This window comes from Artibeus jamaicensis, unplaced genomic scaffold, assembly GCF_021234435.1.
Source record: "Artibeus jamaicensis isolate MK-2021 breed Jamaican fruit bat unplaced genomic scaffold, CSHL_Jam_final contig_525, whole genome shotgun sequence".
Taxonomy (NCBI): Eukaryota; Metazoa; Chordata; class Mammalia; order Chiroptera; family Phyllostomidae; genus Artibeus; species Artibeus jamaicensis.
The window spans coordinates 11,376,469-11,394,880 of NW_026521874.1; the positions used below are offsets into that span (position 1 = coordinate 11,376,469).

At 54.7% G+C, this 18,412-nt stretch overlaps 1 protein-coding gene across 1 annotated transcript in view; it reads right to left on the minus strand.

Moving 5' to 3' along the window:
• Positions 1-449: 449 nt before the first annotated feature.
• Positions 450-18,412, minus strand: part of FAM222A (family with sequence similarity 222 member A) — a 48,423-nt gene continuing 30,460 nt past the window's right edge. The window contains exon 3 of the mRNA XM_037156252.2: positions 450-1,743. Within this exon, the coding sequence (XP_037012147.2) occupies positions 470-1,743 (1,274 nt within the window). The 3' untranslated portion in view covers positions 450-469. The remainder of the gene's footprint in view (positions 1,744-18,412) is intronic.

Here is an 18,412-nt window from a genome sequence, read left to right on the forward strand (position 1 = left end):
GCCCCTGGAGCCTCTATTAAAGTGGCCGTCACCTGGACTGGCCAGTGGGGGACACTGTGGGACCAGTGACCTCCCCTGCTCCTCTTCCAGGTGACTGGGCAGCTTGTGGGGGGAGCAATGGGACCCCTGGTGGCTACTTTGACCCCCACCCTGATTCCAAACCGCCACATTTCTTTCTGCACCCCACCCTGGCCTGAGCTCCGCCCTGGGAGAGCAGGAAGCCGCACTCCTGGTTGTCAGTGGTTTCTCTCCTCACCTCTGCCCGTGTGGAGAGGAAGGTGAGGGCATCAGGAGTGTCCTGGGACAGCTGATGGGTGGGGAGGGGCCTCGCTGAGCAAGGTCACCCTGCCAAACCTCCACAGACATGGCTGCGGCTTCCCTGTGGGCATCGACAGGCCCCTGTGCGCCGGCCACTGCTCTCCAGCCTGCCTCCCCCCAGGGCCCTGTCCCTCTGTCCACAAGGCAGGCCTTATCTGTAGACGGGGAGGCGGATGTGGGCGTGCTGGTGGTCAAGCAGCCGGGGCACGGCCACCGTCTCGTAGCCCTTGCCCAGCATCTGCTCCTTGATGCAGGGCGGCCGGATGTCATTGATGAGATACTCCAGCGACTGCAGGCTGCTGCTCAGCACCGCCGTGTTGCAGGCGCTCTTGCTGGGCAGGCCTGAGAGGGCCTCCGCCGGGGGGCCTGGCAGCTCCCGGGCACCCCCGGGCCCCAGCTCAGAGACCGCCACTGCTGCGGAGTTGTAGCAGTCGCTGGTGGGAGTCACCAGCACGCTGTTCCATGGGGCAGCGAAGTACTGACCCACCGTGAAGCTGGCGGGCAGCCCCACGCTGCAGTTCAGGGGTGAGCCACTGGCCCGCTCGTATGCCCGCCCCCCACAAGCCTCCGGGGACTTGCTGGCCACTGTGCCCCCGCTATAGGCCCGCAGTGGCTGGGGTGGCGGTGGGGGCGGCTTCTGTGGCCATAGCAGGTAATCCAGGCCGCCGTCCATGTACCCCGCAGGCTTGGAGGCTGCAGCCAACGTCAAGGCCGCTGTGCTTCCCTGGCCCAGCTCAGTGCCCTTTCGGCAGTCGGGCAGGCCGGCAGCAGCTGAGTAGGCCATGCTGGGGAAGCTGGGCACCGGGCCGTGCTTGGCGGGGCTGGGGAGGGGCACGGCCACACCCTGGCAGGCGGTGGGCGCCACGCCTGGGGCCTGGCACTGCTGGTTGAGCTGGTAAAGGATGCTGTGGATGGAGGGTAGGTTGGAAGGTGGCAGGGCCCGGCTCCGGCCCGGCAAGGGGATAACGGAGGCGGCAGTGGCGGCCGCCGCGGGCAGGCCCGGTGGCGGGGCGGGTGCCTCGGGTGCCTTGGCATAGGCCAGGGGCCCCAGAGTGCTGGGCGCCGGGTAGGGTGCGACGCCCACCTGCACGGTGGCTGGCGACAGCTTGGTCCGCTTGCCCTCGGCGCTCTTGAGCACGCCTTTGGCGGGCCCAGTGGGTGCGGCCACGCTGGAGGAGACAGCAGCTTTGACGACAGCCAGCAGGCCCTGGTAGCCGGCGGTGTGCTGCGGGTAGGGGCTGTAGCGCTGGCCACAGGTGTCATAGCCGTTGACGGTGCGGCCGAGGTGCTTGTGCTGGGGCACGCGGATGGTGGTGGGGAAGATCTTGATGGACAGCGGGCTGTTGGCCACCTTCTCCGCGTAGGCGTCCAGCTCGGCTGGGCTTGGGTAGCGGGAGGAATGCATGGAGCTGGCCGCCGTCTCACCTGCGGGGACCGGAAAGCACAGGTGAGCACTGACCGGGTGACAGGGAGGCCTGGAGCCGCATGCCCACTGCTCCCCAGAAGGACTGCTGGGGCGCTGGCCGCCCTCCCCTCCTCCCATCTCCATTCACTCACTCGCTTTGTTCCTGCCCAGTTCTTAAGCTTGGGGTCGGCGAAAATAAAGGAGTCAGCCCTCACCGTCAACTGGCTGCACTTGCACCAATGGGACACACTCATGTAACGACACTTGGGTCCGGGGACAGGACCAGCCTCCTGTGAGTCCCCCGCGCCTCCTCCCAGTCTCTGACCACGCTACGGGGAGCGGCTCTCAGTCTTCTAACTACGTGGACTAGCTGTGTCTGGTCTGTGTCCGTGGTGGTGAGGCGGAGCATGCAGCGCACACACATGTGCGTAAGCCTGTCACTTAAGGCTGTGTTTGCGAGGTCCGTCGGGTGGCGTGCGAGGCGGTGGTTCATTTTTCACATCAGCGTGTGGCGTCCATGTGTGACTACATGGCAGTTCATGCGTCCTTCCTGTTAATGGGTGGGAGTCGGTTCCAGGTTGGGGCTGACCCGCGTGGCCCCCTGGTCCCGGGCACATGTTCTGGGAGTTCTGTTCGGAGCGTGCCCAGGAGCAGAACCCGCAGGACGCAGGGGCAGCAAAGGCTCTGCTTTAGGAGACAGAGACCCCACAGCCAGAGTGACGGTGCCAGGGCGGGTGCCCACCGGCAGGGCTCAGCAATGGCCAGGGCTTCACTCTCTCGACTGGTGGTGTCTTTCATGCCAACAGTGCTCCGGCGGGCGTTCGCGCCTTCCACCCCTGTGCGTCTCGGTGCCTGCCCTCCCTCACTTGTCGCATGGGTGGCTCTGTGGGCAGAGCCCAGCACGGGGCCTGCCCCTCGAGGGGCGGGGCTGCCAGTGGGAGCTGCTCGCGTGGGCATTCACCTGGGCTCACATTTCCTGTCTGGCCAGTAGGCAGGTGAGGAGCGGTTTCACCTCTGCGGCCTCCCAGCCCCTTCCTGGGTCTGCCTGTCGCCCGTGAAGCCACTGCCTTGTTTGTGAGCCACACTCTGTGTGTGTCTGGGGGCACAACTGGCTCTTGCCACAGGGGACGTGGGTCACGGGTAGGCCGATCTTCTCCTCCCACCCAAGGCCCCACCCGATCCCTCTGAGCTGGCCAGGACCCTCTTGGAGCCGGAGGCCTGCACGAGGCCAGTGGCAAGGCCCTGGTCGGGCTTTGGAGCTGGCTGGCCTGGTCGTGGGGCTGTGTGACCCTGTGTAAGCTGCTTGCCCGGCTGAACCTGTTTTCTCACCAATGGAATGGGGGTGATGACCATGTCAGGTCTGCAGGGTGACCTGGAGGAACAATTACACCAAATGGCCCAGCAGGGGGTGAGGTGCACAGGAGGTGCTGGGAGATAGTGGCCTGTCTGGGTCCTCGGGTGAAGAGGGCCTTCCAGTGACCCCGGGGGACTCCACTCTGAGCCTCAGTTTCCATGTCTGTGAAATGGGGGTGCCGTGTGGGTGTAACAAGTCGTCCGGGTGCGGTATGTCATCAAAAGCAGGCGCTCTCTGAGTGTGAGTTTGCGCTCTGACCTGTGCCTGGGGTCAGGCCTTCGGGGGGGGGGCAGGACCTGGCACAGTGCAGACACCACGTGCCACCCTTCCAGAGCCTGGCCCACGACCCCCTCACGGGCTCACAGCCACCCTGGGCTTTGATGGGAAGGGCAGGCAGTGTGGGGCCCCTGAGGAGCCAACCCAGCCAGGGCTTTGGAGGTGGCTTTTTGGGAGAGCAAGCGCCCTGGTTAAGGCCACGGAGGAAGGAGGGGAGAGACCTATCTCAGGCAGAAGCAGCAGCTTGGGCTGAGGTCCAGAGGTGACAGAGTGTCCAGGTGGGAACTGTAAACAATTCAGGGAGCAAGCAGACGCCCGGGGCGGTGAGCATGCGGGGAAGGCCCAGAGAGGGTCTTGTGTGCTGGGCAGGGCGTGTGTGGGGCCAGAATGGAAGGGGACGCTCCCACTGCGGGGCAGCAGTCCTGTCCCCCAGGGCACCGGCAGCCAGCGCAGGCTTTGAAGCAGGGGAGCGCAGGGACAGGCACACGTGTCCGAAAGGCCGTTCCTCACTGTCCTGGGGTGCAGGGGTGTGGTCTGACCTGGGCCAGGCGGCAGGGAGGGGAGGGGCGGGCAGCACCCAGAGCAGGCCGGCTGGCACGGGGCCCTCTGTCCCTCTGGCCTGACCTGGGCCAGGCAGGTGGAGCTGGCCAGGGACCCCCGCCCTGACCCTGTCCGGGCCACCCCCACCTAAGTGGCCGAAAATAAACTCAGTGTGGAGAATGGAAATGTCACTTTGGCCAACGGGGGAATCTTTCTCTGAGATTGGATTTAAACTACATTATACAAGCAATTTCATGGGCACTTAGCAGCGCTCGGAGAGTCCCGCGAAAAAGGGACCGGCTCTCCGTTTACCAGCCATAAATCAGCAGTTGCTATAATGAGCACAAAAATGTCACTTTTATGCAATTTTACAGATGAACAAAACTGGTGAAATTAACTGCGGTAACCCTACTATAGTCAGCAAAAGCAGCTGCCGGGGAAAAAATTATATCTGTATGTATTTTTGTTCCCCTTAAACTCTCTTCCCAAGCAAGTTTCTGCCATTGTGGTGTGAAAACTCATTTGTCCTCACCATTATACTTGCATTTGGAGTTTATCTTGAGTATCCAATGAGCCACCAACTGTGAAAATGATTAAATCTACAAAATCTATCTAATGGATGGAATAAATTAGGTGTTTAAAACCTTAAGGAGAAGGGGGCTGGGGGAAGCAGGGCCTCTTCGTAGTCCCCACTCGTTGAAAGAAAGGGCCCATCTGGCCTCTCACAGCTCAACGGGGCTCCTTGGGAGGGGGCGGGGGTCCCCCTGGCCTCTGTCGGAGCCAATGTGGTGGTGGTGTAATGTGCAGGCTGCCCTTGGGTGGGTGCTCAGCACCGGCTGGGCACCGAGCCCACAGCTTGTCTCCGTGGCCCCCGTCTGGAGCCCCTGCCAGCTCTGAGAGGTGGGGGCGGTCCCCACTGGAGAGATGAGGAAGCAGACGAGTCATAGCATTTGGCAGGTGGCCTTGAAGACCTTCCACGCTGCCCACCCCAGTCATTCTCACGTCCCTGTGCTCTTGTCCTTTGTGGTCCTCCTTCCACTGCAAACAGGGCCCACCTGGGAGATGCTGTGCAGGTGAAGGAGTGTGACCTCCAGGACGAGGTCACAAAGGGCACCGCAGCTTCCTGCTCGCTCATTCTCTCTTGGGTCACTTGCTCTGGGGGAAGCCCTCGGAGGGAGCCTACTTGGGGGTGAGCTGAGGCCTCCTGCAGAAGCACGTAGGCCTCCTGGAAGCGGGTTCCCCAGCCCCAGTCAAGCTTCCAGATGACAACTCGGCTTTAGCAGTGACACAGAGCAGAACTGCCCAGGGAAGCCACTCCCGAGGTCCTGGTGCACAGAAGCCACGAGCACCACTCTGCGATTACTGACAGCTTACGCCCCTACGTTTTGGGGCAACTTGCTACACAGCAATAGGTAACCAACACAGAACCCCGTTTCACAGAGGAGGGAAAGGGCGCTCAGAGCTTCCCGGGACCACAGGACTGGCAAGGGGCAGGGCTGGGGTCTGGCCCGGTCTGCTCCCCAAGTCATCTTGCCCATCTCCCACCCCTCCCCCTGCACCCCAGCCAGGCCCCGGCGGAAGCCAGGAACCTGGTGCTGCTGCCCCTCTTCTTCCATGGAGTGAGGACAGACAGAGCCGGCCTGCAGCTCCTCCTGTAAAGGCCCAGAGGGGCCGGGGGTGACCCATCAGAGCCCCCACGGGTGGGCGGCTGGGGCCTTGGCTTTTGAGCCAGTCACGCCTGGACATGTGCTTGGGTGGGCCTGCTCTTTGGTGTTTGGTGTGTGAGAGACTTCGGGTGGACCTGCGGGTCACCAGAGTCCCTGTCTCAAACCTGGCCTGGCCGGGGTGCTGCTGTGGCCCCTGCTTCACACCTTGCTCCTGACGTACCCTGGGTGCCTCCGACACAGCCTTTTCCACCAGTGGGGGGGCCATGACATGGGGTCCCTGAGCCCAGTGCAGTTGAAGGCTCCCCACCTTCCCCGGGAGGTGGGCCCAGCCACCAGTTCAGTGCCACCCAGCAGCCCGGCTTTGGCAAATGTAACAACACAGAACAAGGCCTCAGTGAAGGAGCCAGCCGAGCCGGCTGTCTGCAGGGGGCTTTCAAGCAACGGTGAGGATGGAGGGCAGCGCTCACAGGGCTAGTGTGGCAGGGGAGGCGGCCCATGGCCCTGTGGGCCCATCGGGAAACCCCAGGACCCAGCTCAGAGGCTGCTCCCCGCCTGCCTTCCCTGGCTCTCCCAGCTGGGCAAGGGGCCCTACCAGGGGCCCCATGCACTGCTTCTGGCTGCCGTGAGCTTGTCCTCCTCCTCCACCAGACGTGGGCTCCCGAGCTGCCTTGTTCGCTGTCGTGTCCCCACTGACACATAGTAGGTGCTCAGAAGTGTCGTGTTGCACGGACAATGGGGCTGCGACCAGTGGAACCCAGGCAGCCTGGGAGCCCCTGTTCACGGCCAGTCAGAACACCTGGGGGTCAGCCCTGGGAGGGGCGAGGCCAGAGAGAGCCCCGTGGAAAGCTGCCTTCCAGAGGCCGCCCCCCAGCCCCCCATCCACCTGAGCTTTCGGAGTCCCTCCTGTGTGCAGGCGGTGCTGCCCTGGGCCTTGGAGATGCAGCGGCAATCAAAGCGAACCCAAGTCTCCGTCCTCACAGGGCTGGCAATCTAGCAGGGGGAGATGATGCTGTAGACGGACTGTGCCACCTCCGAGCTCCCAGCCGCCTCTCTCTGGGAAACCCTGCAGTGAGCACCTTGGTGCGAACTGAGATGCTTGGGCAGTGCTCACGGCGGCGGCCTCCTGGCTCAGCCCTCCCCACACCCGAGGGCCCTGCCCATGGCCCTGTGCCTCTGCTCACTGGCTCGGGACTGCCTCTGGCCAGGCCCTGCACCCAGCGCTTAGGGCATCCATAGGAGGCAGGCTTTGGGTTTTAGAAGAGAAGGCTGGACACCCAAGGAACAGAGTGCCAAGTAGGGGTTGCAAACGCAAATTCCCACGTTTTTGCTGACCCCGGCAGGACAGACGGGCTGGGAATGAGCCAGAAGGCCCTGGCGGGGCAGAGACTGAGGTGAGCAGGGAGGGAGGGCTCTGCCCAGAGATGCCGACCTTTGAAATGATGGGCAAACACGGAGTGGGGCAGACCACACACCTGGTGCGCAGGACGGACACAGGAAGGTGCAGGGTTCGGCGAATTCCCTATTCTGAGGCCCCCGGGAGGCCACGGGGCAGCTGCCAGATGGAACTTAGGCTTCCGTGTGCCAAAACAAGGGCGCCCACCCTGTGAACTGGGCCTCCCCTGCCCTGTCTCTGCCCACGTGGCCCCCGTCAAAGCCTCGTCAGCAAGTTTAAAAGGCTGGTTGGCGGTGCGGGCCGGGCATTGCCGCCATTAAGTTAATGTTATGAGCCTTTTACAGGTGCGTTAGGTAGGCGCAGTTATTAACGAGTGTATAAAGCCAATTAAAAGCGGCCCTTTGAGTGAGATTTTATGTTGCTACAGGGAGACACGAAAGCAGACCCTGGAGGCTCCCTGCTCGTGGAAGCTGCGTGCGGGGGAGGGGAGGCGGCGGCTCTGCTGTTGAGAGGCGAGAAGCTCGGACTCAGGCTCGATTTAGGTCTCTGCAGCTTGATGTCCCACGTTGCCACTTGCTGTGGGGGGCCTTGGGCAGCCCCTAAAGTGACCCTTAGTCTCTCATCTGTAAGGGGGTGAAGGGTGGACACGTCTCGGCTGCTGCAGTCCCGGTGATGCTCTGCACTGGGAGGCATGTGGTGCCTGTCCATCAAGGAGGTGGGGATGGTGGACGGGGCAGGGACACAGCACGAGCCCAGAGTTCCTGGTCCCGCACTCCGGGCTTATCTATGAACCCTGGTGCCCGCTGTGGCTATACGCCAACCCTGAGTCACTGTGCAGTCGAATGCAGGTGTCTTCTGACCCACTGGACAAACCCCCGGGGAGGTGGTTTCCTTTCGGGCCCCAGAGTTTTTGGCTGTCAGCGGGGCTGACAGTAGCTCTCCCACAGGAGTGGGGAGAATTCAGAGTATGCTGGGCTCACGGTAGGGTTTAGCAAGTGCCATCTCTACCATGCTGTCCCAGGGTTTACCTCCTGTCCCTCCCTTCAGACTCAGGAAGTCGTAGTGGGTGTTGTCTGTGTGGAGGGGGGGAGGGGTGTCCAGGGCTGCTTCAGGACAGGAGTGGCCCCCGGGCGGGCGCGGGGCCCGGCCCTCGGCCCACATCTGCATTCCCCTTGGCAGCCCACACTCTGCCCTTGGAGGTGGCAGCCTCTTGCATGCTCAATTAACATGACACTAATTAGCTGGTGGCACCGGCAGAATCACTAATGAGGCTACTCAGGACCGGGTGGTGGGGGCGGGGCAAGGTGCTGGACTGGGGCAGGTGCAGCTGTTCTCTGGCCTCTGCTGGGAGGGCTGTTGGCAAGGGGCAGGATGGCTGCCGACCACCCAGATCTGCCCCCAGCCCGCTGACCCAGGTGTTTGACCTCCGATGTGGGTGTGAATCCAGGTACCCCAGTTACCAGCTGGGGGGCCTCAGGGCAATGACCGCAGCTTCTGGGCCTGGGCTTCCCCTCAGGGGGCACAGGGAAGATTAAATGAGAGAATGCATGTTGGAAGGCTTGGTATACAGCAGGCACATAGAAAAGGCTGGCTGCCTGCCCTCTAGCTCTTTCTGGGCCAGGCTGGGCAGCCCAGGGCGGTGGTCACTTCTGCACACAGCACAGAGGGTCCTCTCTCTGACCTCTGACTGTGTGTGCACACGTACGTGGAAGCAGAGTTGAGTGGTCAAAGATCCTGGCTCTTTCCAGAAAGAGTTTGCCAACTTCGGGTGTAGAGGTTGCCCACGTGTGTGGGTCTTGTACCTGCCCCCTGGCTGAGTTCTCAGTCTCCTGGGGTTTCTCTGTGGGGAGTCCTGCTTCTCTCCAATGCCTGTAATTTGTTATTGACGTTCCTGGTCTCCCAGAGCCGGCCAGGACTCCGTGCGGCACAGAGAGGCAGTGATCTGTTGTCCCTTGATTTTATCGGTCCTCAGCTTGGCTTGTTGGGGACTGTGGTTGGCTACTCTGTAGTGGATGAAGGGAGTCACCTGCCTCCCTGGTTTGCTAAGAGCTTATTTGTATTTGTTAAATCGTGAAGTGGGGTCAACGCCACCTGCCACCCCCTCCCTGCCCCCCCGTGGCCGAGCCTCTGTGCGCTCCAGGCTCAGCTCCCACAGCGGGGCGGCGCTGGCCCTGCTTCCGTCCCCCAGGGCTGCACTCTGCAGCAGCTACGTAATTGGATCTGCTGCTTGGATCTGCTGTGAGGCCAGAGGTTTGTTTTTAATTTTATTGGAATTTGAAATTGCTTTGTTTCTTCCGTGTTTCATTAGTGTCCATGGGAGTGGCTGCACCTGCAGGAACGCTCGTTGCCCCCTTGTGGGTGTGGGGAGGGGAGCCCCTACCGACATCCCTCGTGGAAGGGATGGGGGCAGATAAGGTGCTTGAGTCCACCAGGCCTGGGGGATTCTCTTCTGTTCCTTCTTATTCCCACAGGACAGCAGGGGAAACAGGGCCCAGGGAGGGCCAGTCCCTCCTTTGCCCAAGACCATGCCCCAGGCAGGGCTCAGCCAGGATTTGACCCCCAGGCCATCTTGACCTCCAGCCTGCACCCTGGGGGCTCACGGGGGTGGAGGGCAGACTGGGCATGCTGCCCTCACTGACAGAGGGGCAGCCTGAGCGGGAGAGGTCGCACTGCTCGCTCCAGCTGTGCAACAGCAAGGGGCAGGCCCAGGTCGGACAGTGACCTGGGGTAGCTGCCTCAGCCCCGCCCTCCTTGCATGACAGGTCCCTGCCTGCCACCCAACCGACCCACAGGGCCTCTGGGGGGGGGCTCTCTGCACGGCCCCAACTTTCAGCAGTGCGTGACTCACAGCTTGTGGGCCAACATTGATGAAGTCAAATATTTATCAGCAGGTCCTGAGCAACTGAGAAAAACAGGCGTCTGTCTGTCCCAGGGGCGGACAGAATGGACTCTCCCTCCCCTCCCCATCATGCCTCCTTCCTTTCTTCCCAGGCACCTGCCGCAGGCTACACCTGCCAGCCACCCAAGCTCCTGTGCCTGCCTGACCTCACATCCTGGACAGGTGAGCCGCAGCTGTGTCTGCTTTGCTGGTCAAGTTCAGGGTGTCTGCCACAGCCAGTTCTGGTGTGGCCCTGAGCAGTCCGGCTGCTCTGACCCATTTTATAGGAAGAGGAGGGAGGGGTGCTTCAGACTGGCCATGTCTTCCCCTCACTGGGCTTTTGACAATGTCCTCACAGACAGATGGTCAGGGCCGCCAGCCTCTCAGGCCCATCCAGTCTGAGCCTTGGCTTTACAGGAGGAGGGACACAGGCCCTAAGTAAGAGGCTAACCGACTTGTCCAAGGTCACGTTGCACACGGCCCAGTCCAGACCTTTCTTCTTTGGGGAGAGACAGTGCAGCTCAAGGTCTGGTTGTGGAACTCAGGGCCAGAGCTTCCTGTCCCAATTCTGCCTGGGGAGCCGCACGGACAGGGTGGGGGGCCTGGTTGCCTCCCCAGACCCTGCTCTGGAGAGAAGGGCAGGAACTATCCAGGCCTTGACTGGCGGCAGGGCGCCCAATTCAATTTGCTTATCTCCCTTCCTGCCTCCCTCTTTCCTGTGCTCTTCAATTACAGGCAGAGCCCGTGTCTTCTCCAATAAGTGCACAGATGTCACAGGATCTGAGTGGGCAGGGAAGCAGGGCGTCCTCGGTGGCCTCCACACTCCCTGGTCCCAGCCTTGGACCGGGACGGATCAGCCTAGGTCATCATGCCCAGGCCCTGCCCCCAGCCAGCTGGCAGCAGAGGGCCAGGCCGGGAGACTGGGCAGCTGGACGGCAGCAACCGAAGGGAAAATTGCGCAGATCTCGGGAGCTGGTGAGTCCATTCTGGAATGGACAGGTATAGGCAGATGTACACAGACGTTCGTTACAACACTGTTCAGGATAGCAAGAGACTAGAAACAACCTAAATGTCCACCAATGGGGAAGGTGACAAATGTTAGCAGTGTTCCTTGAGTCATGCCGTGGAAATGCTGAACGAGGCCTCTTCCTGTGGGGGGGGGGGGGTGGGGGGAATCATCTCAGAGGCAGGCAGGGAGGGAAAAGGCCAGCATCTGAGGAGGGCGCAGGGGTGTGAGTGTTTCCGTGGAAGTATTTCCTCCCCCCACACAGGCGCGCGTTTCCCAGGAGGGTGTGTGTGAGGAGCCGCTCACACTGGTTTCCTCCGGGAAAGAGAGTTGTTTCTTACTGTGAATTCTACGCTTCCTGAAGTGGGTGCCAGGGACAGGGAAGTGCATGATTTTATATAAAAGGCAATGAGCTGGTCGCCCTGGAGGTCCCATCAAGGAGCGAAGGGATCCGTGCACAAAAGGCACTTTTTCCCAAGACCCGTGGCCCTCCCAGATGATCTGGCATCGTTCTGTTTTTACAAGGCGGGCACATTTCCCTAAACCCCCGTCCCTGAAAGAACACCATCAGAAGATCCCCCAGCCCCGCTTCCTGGAAACACCGTGGACTAAAAGCACCAGTTCCATTTCTGCAAAGCCAGGAGATGGCTAACTGCCTGGACAAACACACGCAGGACAGACAGGCAGGGCCGCCCAAAGCCGCTGAGGCCCAGGGGGCGGAGGAAGGAGGCAGAGGGAAGCTGCGGCCACGGTGGTGGGCTTCAGAAAGAGCCAGCGGAGCACACTGTCCAAACGTGAGGGACAGGGCCCGAGGTGCAAAACCCACGCCCTGTCTTTGTGGCCCTGAAACCAGAGGTGCATTGGCTGCCGTACTTGGGTGTGAAGAGCAAGGGAGGGAGCGCTAAACAAGAAATCACACACAGAGACGGCATATTTGTAGGAACCCGCTCGTCTCTGAGGCAGTTCTAGAGGGAAATGGCTGGGCTGGGAAAAACTCACCCCCCTCCAGAGACAAATAATCAAAATTGGGCCGGCATAGGACCTAATCAAATACATAAGGAAAGTGAGGAAAGGCAAAGCATAAATTAAGTGATGATGGCAAAAAAACCAAATAAACAACAAACAAAACCCAAATACATATTTCCCATCATAACAATGTGGTCATGGAAGAGGTGAAGATTATGGCTTCATATTTCACTGTGAAGGAAAAAAAATGTAACAGTTGTTTCCATGAAGCAAAAACACAAAGCGAAGATATGAGTCGAAGGAAAATCTCACTGTATAAGCAAAAGGGGAAAACGGAATGCGTGCAAGGGATAGAAGTGAGCAAAACGAGAAGACAACGAGTTGGAAAGGCTTCATCAGAAGAGGCTCCCTAGGGGAGATGGGCCAAAGCCAGCCAGTCTGTGCTTAACGGGGGCCCCCCAAAGGGAGGACAGGAAATAATAATACAAGCCCCCGGAAAAGCGGCCTGGGACGGGCGGCCCCAGGACACACGCTGGTGAAGAAATGGCATGAAAGACACAGATCAACATGAAATACAAAGGAGGGAAAACCGGGCTTTGGTTGCTCGGCGGCAACACTCGACATGAGAACACAAAAAGGTCAACAAAAGCCCTCAAGAAACCAAAGTGGCCCAGAGATCATTTTTAGCTCACTCAGTAGAAAGGCGACCATAGCCCTGAGCGCGCGGAATGCCAGGGGTGCTCTTCACACGAGGCCTCCTGACGCCACAGACCGGAGGAGGGCCAGCGTTCCGATGATGGGAATGACGGGGAAGGAGCTGGTGGTGAGAACTGACCCTGTTTACCCTGGAGGCTGAGATTCAAACAACAGGGAGTGGGGAGGGGATGTGGTGCTGTACCCAGATGCTAACATTACGAGCCCCAGGAATAGAGAAATGGTGTCCCTAATAATGGAAGGGAGGGGAGAAGGGGACAGGAGTGTAAGAACATCATCATTGAGGCTGATGTTGGGTAACAGAGGTTTAAAGGGGTAACGTGAATCCAAGGACATGCTGTAGAAAGAAAAAAAAAAAGCTGATCCTTGAACAACACAGGGGTGAGGGGTGCCGATCCCCCACAGAGTCAAAAATCCACAAGAAACTTTTGACTCCCCCAAAACTTAACTTACCAATAGCCTGCTGCAGACTGCAAGCCTCACTGATCACCTAAACAGTTGATTAACATCTTTGTATTGTATACTGTGTTCTTACAATAAAGCAAGCCAGAGCAAAGAAAATATTACCAAGAAAAGCATAAGGCAGAGAAAATACATTTGTGGTACAGACTGTATTTCTTTTTAAAAATCCATGTGGAAGCGGGACCACATGGTTCAAACCCCTGCTGTTCTGGCGTCAACTGGACGCTAATTTCATCGTTTTGTTCACCTTGGGGAACATAATAGATACTGTCCCAAAGAAAGGGAGAATTAGGGCGTTATTTAAAGTTACACCACCTGAACAAAGACACCAGCCTTCCTCGTGATTAGTAGGTGCACCAAACAAAGCAGAGAACGCAGATCACAGAGGGAAAGACTTTTAAAAGCAATTACGGCAAAGCACAAAATGAGCCAAGATGAGACATCTGTCATATCAATAAATGTAAATGGGCTAAGCTCTCAAAAAATTTTTACAAGGCATTCAGGTTGAATCACAAAGCTTAATCCAGCTCTATACCTGCATGAGTCACATCTAAACAAAGTCATTCAGAAAGGCTGAAATAAAAAGATTGGCCGAGGTTTCGAGAAAACTGTGAATTAAAAAAAAAAAAAGAAGGTAGTAACCTCTGCTCTTTTGAGATTGTATTTATTTATTTTTTAGAGAGAAGGGAAGAGAAGGAAGAGAGAGAAAGGAACGTCAATGTGTGGCTGCCTCTCATGTGCCCCCTACTGGGGACCTGGCCCCCAACCCAGACATGTGCCCTGAGTGGGAATCAAGCTGGTGACCCTTTGGTTCGCAGCCTGTGCTCAACTCATTGAGCTACAGCAGCCAGGGCCAGAGGTTGCTATCTTAACAGATAAAATGGAATCTGCCCCCAGAAGTATTAAGTACAGTAAAGAAAGCTGCAGTCACGATGAAGACTTATAGGGTTAATAGCTATGTGATAAGTGACCATAGACCTGTGGGTGCCACAAGAAGAAACAGCTTGGAGCCCATCAGCAGCAGGCATCCAATTCACTTCTCTTTCCCGACAGGTGAGTGCAGCAATGGAAGGCCTAACTAGCATTAATTAATGGGGTGGATATAATTATTGGTATACACCAAACTCCAAACCCTGAAAACAGAGGCCCATCTTCTTTTCAAGTCCCCGTAAAGTCTGAAAACTCAAAAACACAGGCCCTGACTGGTGGCTCGGGTGTTAGCACATTGTTCTGAAGCACTGAGGTTGCGTGTTCGATCCTCGGTCAGGGTACCCAGAGGACTCAACCAAAGAACGCATCAATGAAGTGGGACAACAGAGCTTCTTTCTCTCTCCCTTCCTCTCTCAAAAATAAATCAAATTTTTAGAAGCTCACAAAATGCGACCGCAGATTATGACAAAGAAAACTTTGATAAAATACAAAAAAGTAGAAATCATAGACAACTGTTTGATCATAATGCAATAAAACAAGGAGAAAAAATACAAAGGCACCTACTACCTGGGTGCAGAGATGAAGTTCAAATGAGCCTGAGGTCAAAGAAGAAGTAGAAGTTATAAAATATCTAGGATAAATGATAATAAAAAGGCTACGTATTAGAACCTAGAGGATATAGCTAAAGCAGTGGTCAGGGAATTCATAGCCTTAATTTTCCTTTTTTTCTTGTTTATCAGTATAAAGATTTAAGCCTCTAACTCAAGAAATTAAAAAAGATTTCAGTAAATATAAAGGCATAAATGAATGAATTAGAAACCAAAAATGGGTAATTACTAATAAATCCTAAATATGGATCTTTGGGACAAGGGAAAGGATAACCTCATCAGCTAACTAACAATTAGAAAAAAAAATGGGGGGAAAAACTACAAAATACACAATCTAAGAAATAAGGGTGAATTAATCATTAAAAGCATTGTATATTGTTTTGTTCAACCTCATGCAAAGAAATTCGAAAACCTGGATGAAATGAATACTTTTCTAGAGAGATATAATTTACCAAACTCATTCAAGAAGCAGAACAATGAAAACAGATACATTATTACAAAAGAAAGTATTACCAAAGAGCTGCCCATCCACGCCAAATAAATGCACTACCCAGACTATTCGATGGAGGGTCAACCGATCTTTAAAGGACAGGGAACCCATTCCTAGTTAAACTCTTACAAAGCACAGAGAAGGAAGGAAATTCTCTGTTTTCTTCATGAAGTAATTAAGCATAACATTTATAGCAAAACTCAACAAAAAAAATTGTTCCAAAAAAGAAAACTAAAGACCACTCCTATTGACGAAACTGAGGCAAACCTCCTAAGTAAGAGAGCAAAGCCAATCCCTCAGTGGTATATTATAAAGAAATATTCAGCCCTGGCTGGTGTGGCTCAGTGGATTGAGCACGGGCTGCGAGCCAGGGGGCCGCCAGTTTGGTTTTCAGTCGGGGTGTATGCCTGGGTTGCAGGCCAGGTCCCTGGTAACAAGGTCCCTGGTACAGGGCACATGAGAGGCAACCACACACTGATGATCCTCTCCCTCTCACTCTCCTTCTCTTCACTTCTCTCTAAAGATGAATAAATAAAATCTTTAAAAAATATATTCATCATGAACAAGTCAGATTCAACTAGGAATGGAAATGCAAGGGTGGTTCAACATTAAGAAATCTATATTCTTGGACTTCCACCGAGATGGAGGCATAGGTGGAGATGCCTTGCTTTTTCACACAACCAAGTTTAGAGTCAACTAAATATTAGCAACAGAAAACACAGCCAGAACACAGAAAATTGAACTTTTTGGAAGTCTGATAACAACAAATTCTTCTGCCTGACCGGTAAGAGGGGCGAAACCAGCAGCTAGCAGAGCAGGGTTGCACAAGAAAACTCGGTCAAACGGACTCAGGCACGCGGAACCCAGGTGCAGGGTTGCAACGGGTGGACCTAGTGAGCGACCCAGCGAGCGACCGTGGGGAACCAGCAAGGGAGCAGGGCCAAGATCTGACTGTGGTCGCACATTCATGCGCAGATAGACCAGCGAGGGAGTGGGCGGTTAGACAGGACCCAGCAGGCCCCAGTGGCGAGCAGCAGCAGAGGGCGCCGCCATTTCCCTGCTCTGACCCCGCCTCCACATACAGCGTCATAACCCGGCGACCTGAGTGGCCCGGCTCTGGTGAACTACCTAAGGTGTTGCTCCTCACTCAGCGGCATGAAACGGCAGAGGGGGCCACCATTTCCCCGCTCTGACCACGCCCCCACATATAGCGTCACAACCCAGTGACCTGGGAGTCCAAGGCTCCGCTCCTCATACTTAAATGGCGCGAACAGACCAAAAATGGCTCAAGAAGATCTCAAAGCCCCAGGGTCTATAAATCTAAGCGATGAAGAAATAGCAAAACTCTCAGACCCACAGTTTAAAACACTGGTCATCAGAATCATCACAGAACTGGTTGATTATAGCCACAAATTAGAGAAACATATGAAGGCGAAACTAATTGAAATGAATGGAATTGCACAGGAAACCAACAGCGATGAAAAGGAAACTGGGACTCAAATTAATGGAGTGGACCAGAAGAAAGCAAATAATGGCCAAACAGAAAAGAGTGAAGAAGCAAGAATTCAAAAAAATGAGGAGAATCTTAGGAACCTCCAGGACATCTTTAAACGCTCCAACATCTGAATTATAGGGGTACCAGAAGGGGGAAAGGCACAGCCACCAGTGGAAAACTTATTTGAACAAATAATAAAGAATTTCCCCAATCTGACAAAGGAAATAGACTTCCAGGAAATCCAGGAAGCTCAGAGAGTCCCAAAGAAGTTGGACCCAAGAAGAAACACACCAAGGCACATCATAATTACATTAGACAAGATTCAAATGAAGGAGAGAATCCTAGAAGCAGCAAAAGATAAGGGGACAGTCACCTACAAAGGAGTCCCCATCAGACTGTCAGCAGATTTCTCAAAAGAGACCTTACAGGCAAGAAGGGGCTGGAAAGAGGTATTCCAAGTCATGAAATCCAAAGACCTACAACCAAGATTGCTCTATCCAGCAAAACTTTCATTTAGAATGGAAGGACAGATAAAGCGCTCCTCAGATAAGGTCAAATTCAAGGAGTTCATCATCACCAAGCCCTTATTATATGAAACGTTAAAGGGACTTACCTAAGAAAAAGAAGTTAAAGAAACATGAACAGTGAAAGGACAACAAACTCACAGTTATTAACAACCACACCTAAAACAAAAGCAAACTAAAAGGACAGCTAGATCAGGAGCAGAACCATAGAAATGAAGATCTCATGGAGGGTTAGCAACAGGGGAGTGGGAGGAGGGGAAGGGGGGAGAAGGTACAGAAAATAAGTAGCATAGACAGTAGATAGAAAATACATAGGGGGGAGGGTAAGAATAGTAGGGGAAATACAGAATCTAAAGAATTTGAGACACATGTTCATGAACTAAAGGGGGAAATGGTGGGGGAGGGGTATGCAGGGTGGAGGGGAAGGGAGGGGGGAATAGAGCAAATGTAATGGCATAATCAATTAAAAAAAATAAATTAAAAAAAAAAAAGAAACATGAACAGTGAAAGGACAACAAGCTCACAGTTATTAACAACCACACCTAAAACAAAAGCAAACTAAAAGGACAGCTAGATCAGGAGTGGAAACATAGAAATGAAGATCTCAAGGAGGGTTAGCAACAGGGGAGTGGGAGGAGAAGAAGGGGAGAGAAGGGGGGAGAAGGTACAGAAAATAAGTGGCATAGATGCTAGATAGAAAATAGATGGGGGGGCAAGAATAGTATGGGAAACATAGAATCTAAAGAACTTGAGACACATGGTCATAAACTAAAGGGGGGGTAATGGTGGGGACAGGGGGTAGGGTGGAGGGGAATGAAGGGGGGGAATAGAACAACTGTAATGGCATAATCAATAAAAAAATAAAATAAAATAAAATAAAATAAAATAAAGAAATCTATATTCTTCTTCACATTAACAGATTAAAGGAAAAACCCATATGATCATCTTCATAGACTCCAAAAAGTCATTTGGTAAACTTCAACTTCCATTCTTAATTTTTAAAATTCTTAATAAAGTAAGAATAGAGGGACATGTATTTAACCTGATAAAATATTTGCCACCAATCCAGCATTTTGCTAATAGGGAAATCTTAGAAGCATTTGGTTGAAAGTCAGGGACAAAGCAAGAATGTCCACTAGCACTATTATTATTTTTCTTTGTTCTAGGGAAAGTAGCCAACAATATTAAACAAGACAAAGAAATTAAGGTATAAAACTTCCAAAGTAGGAAGTAAAATTATCACTTGCAAGTGATAGAATAGTAAACTGGAAAACCTAAGAGACTAAATTAAAAAGCCATTACAAACAAAAGATCTCAGTGAGATGGCAGGAGTTAAAAGCCTTTATATAAATAAACTCCATTTATGAAAGAAAAGACTTGCCAAAA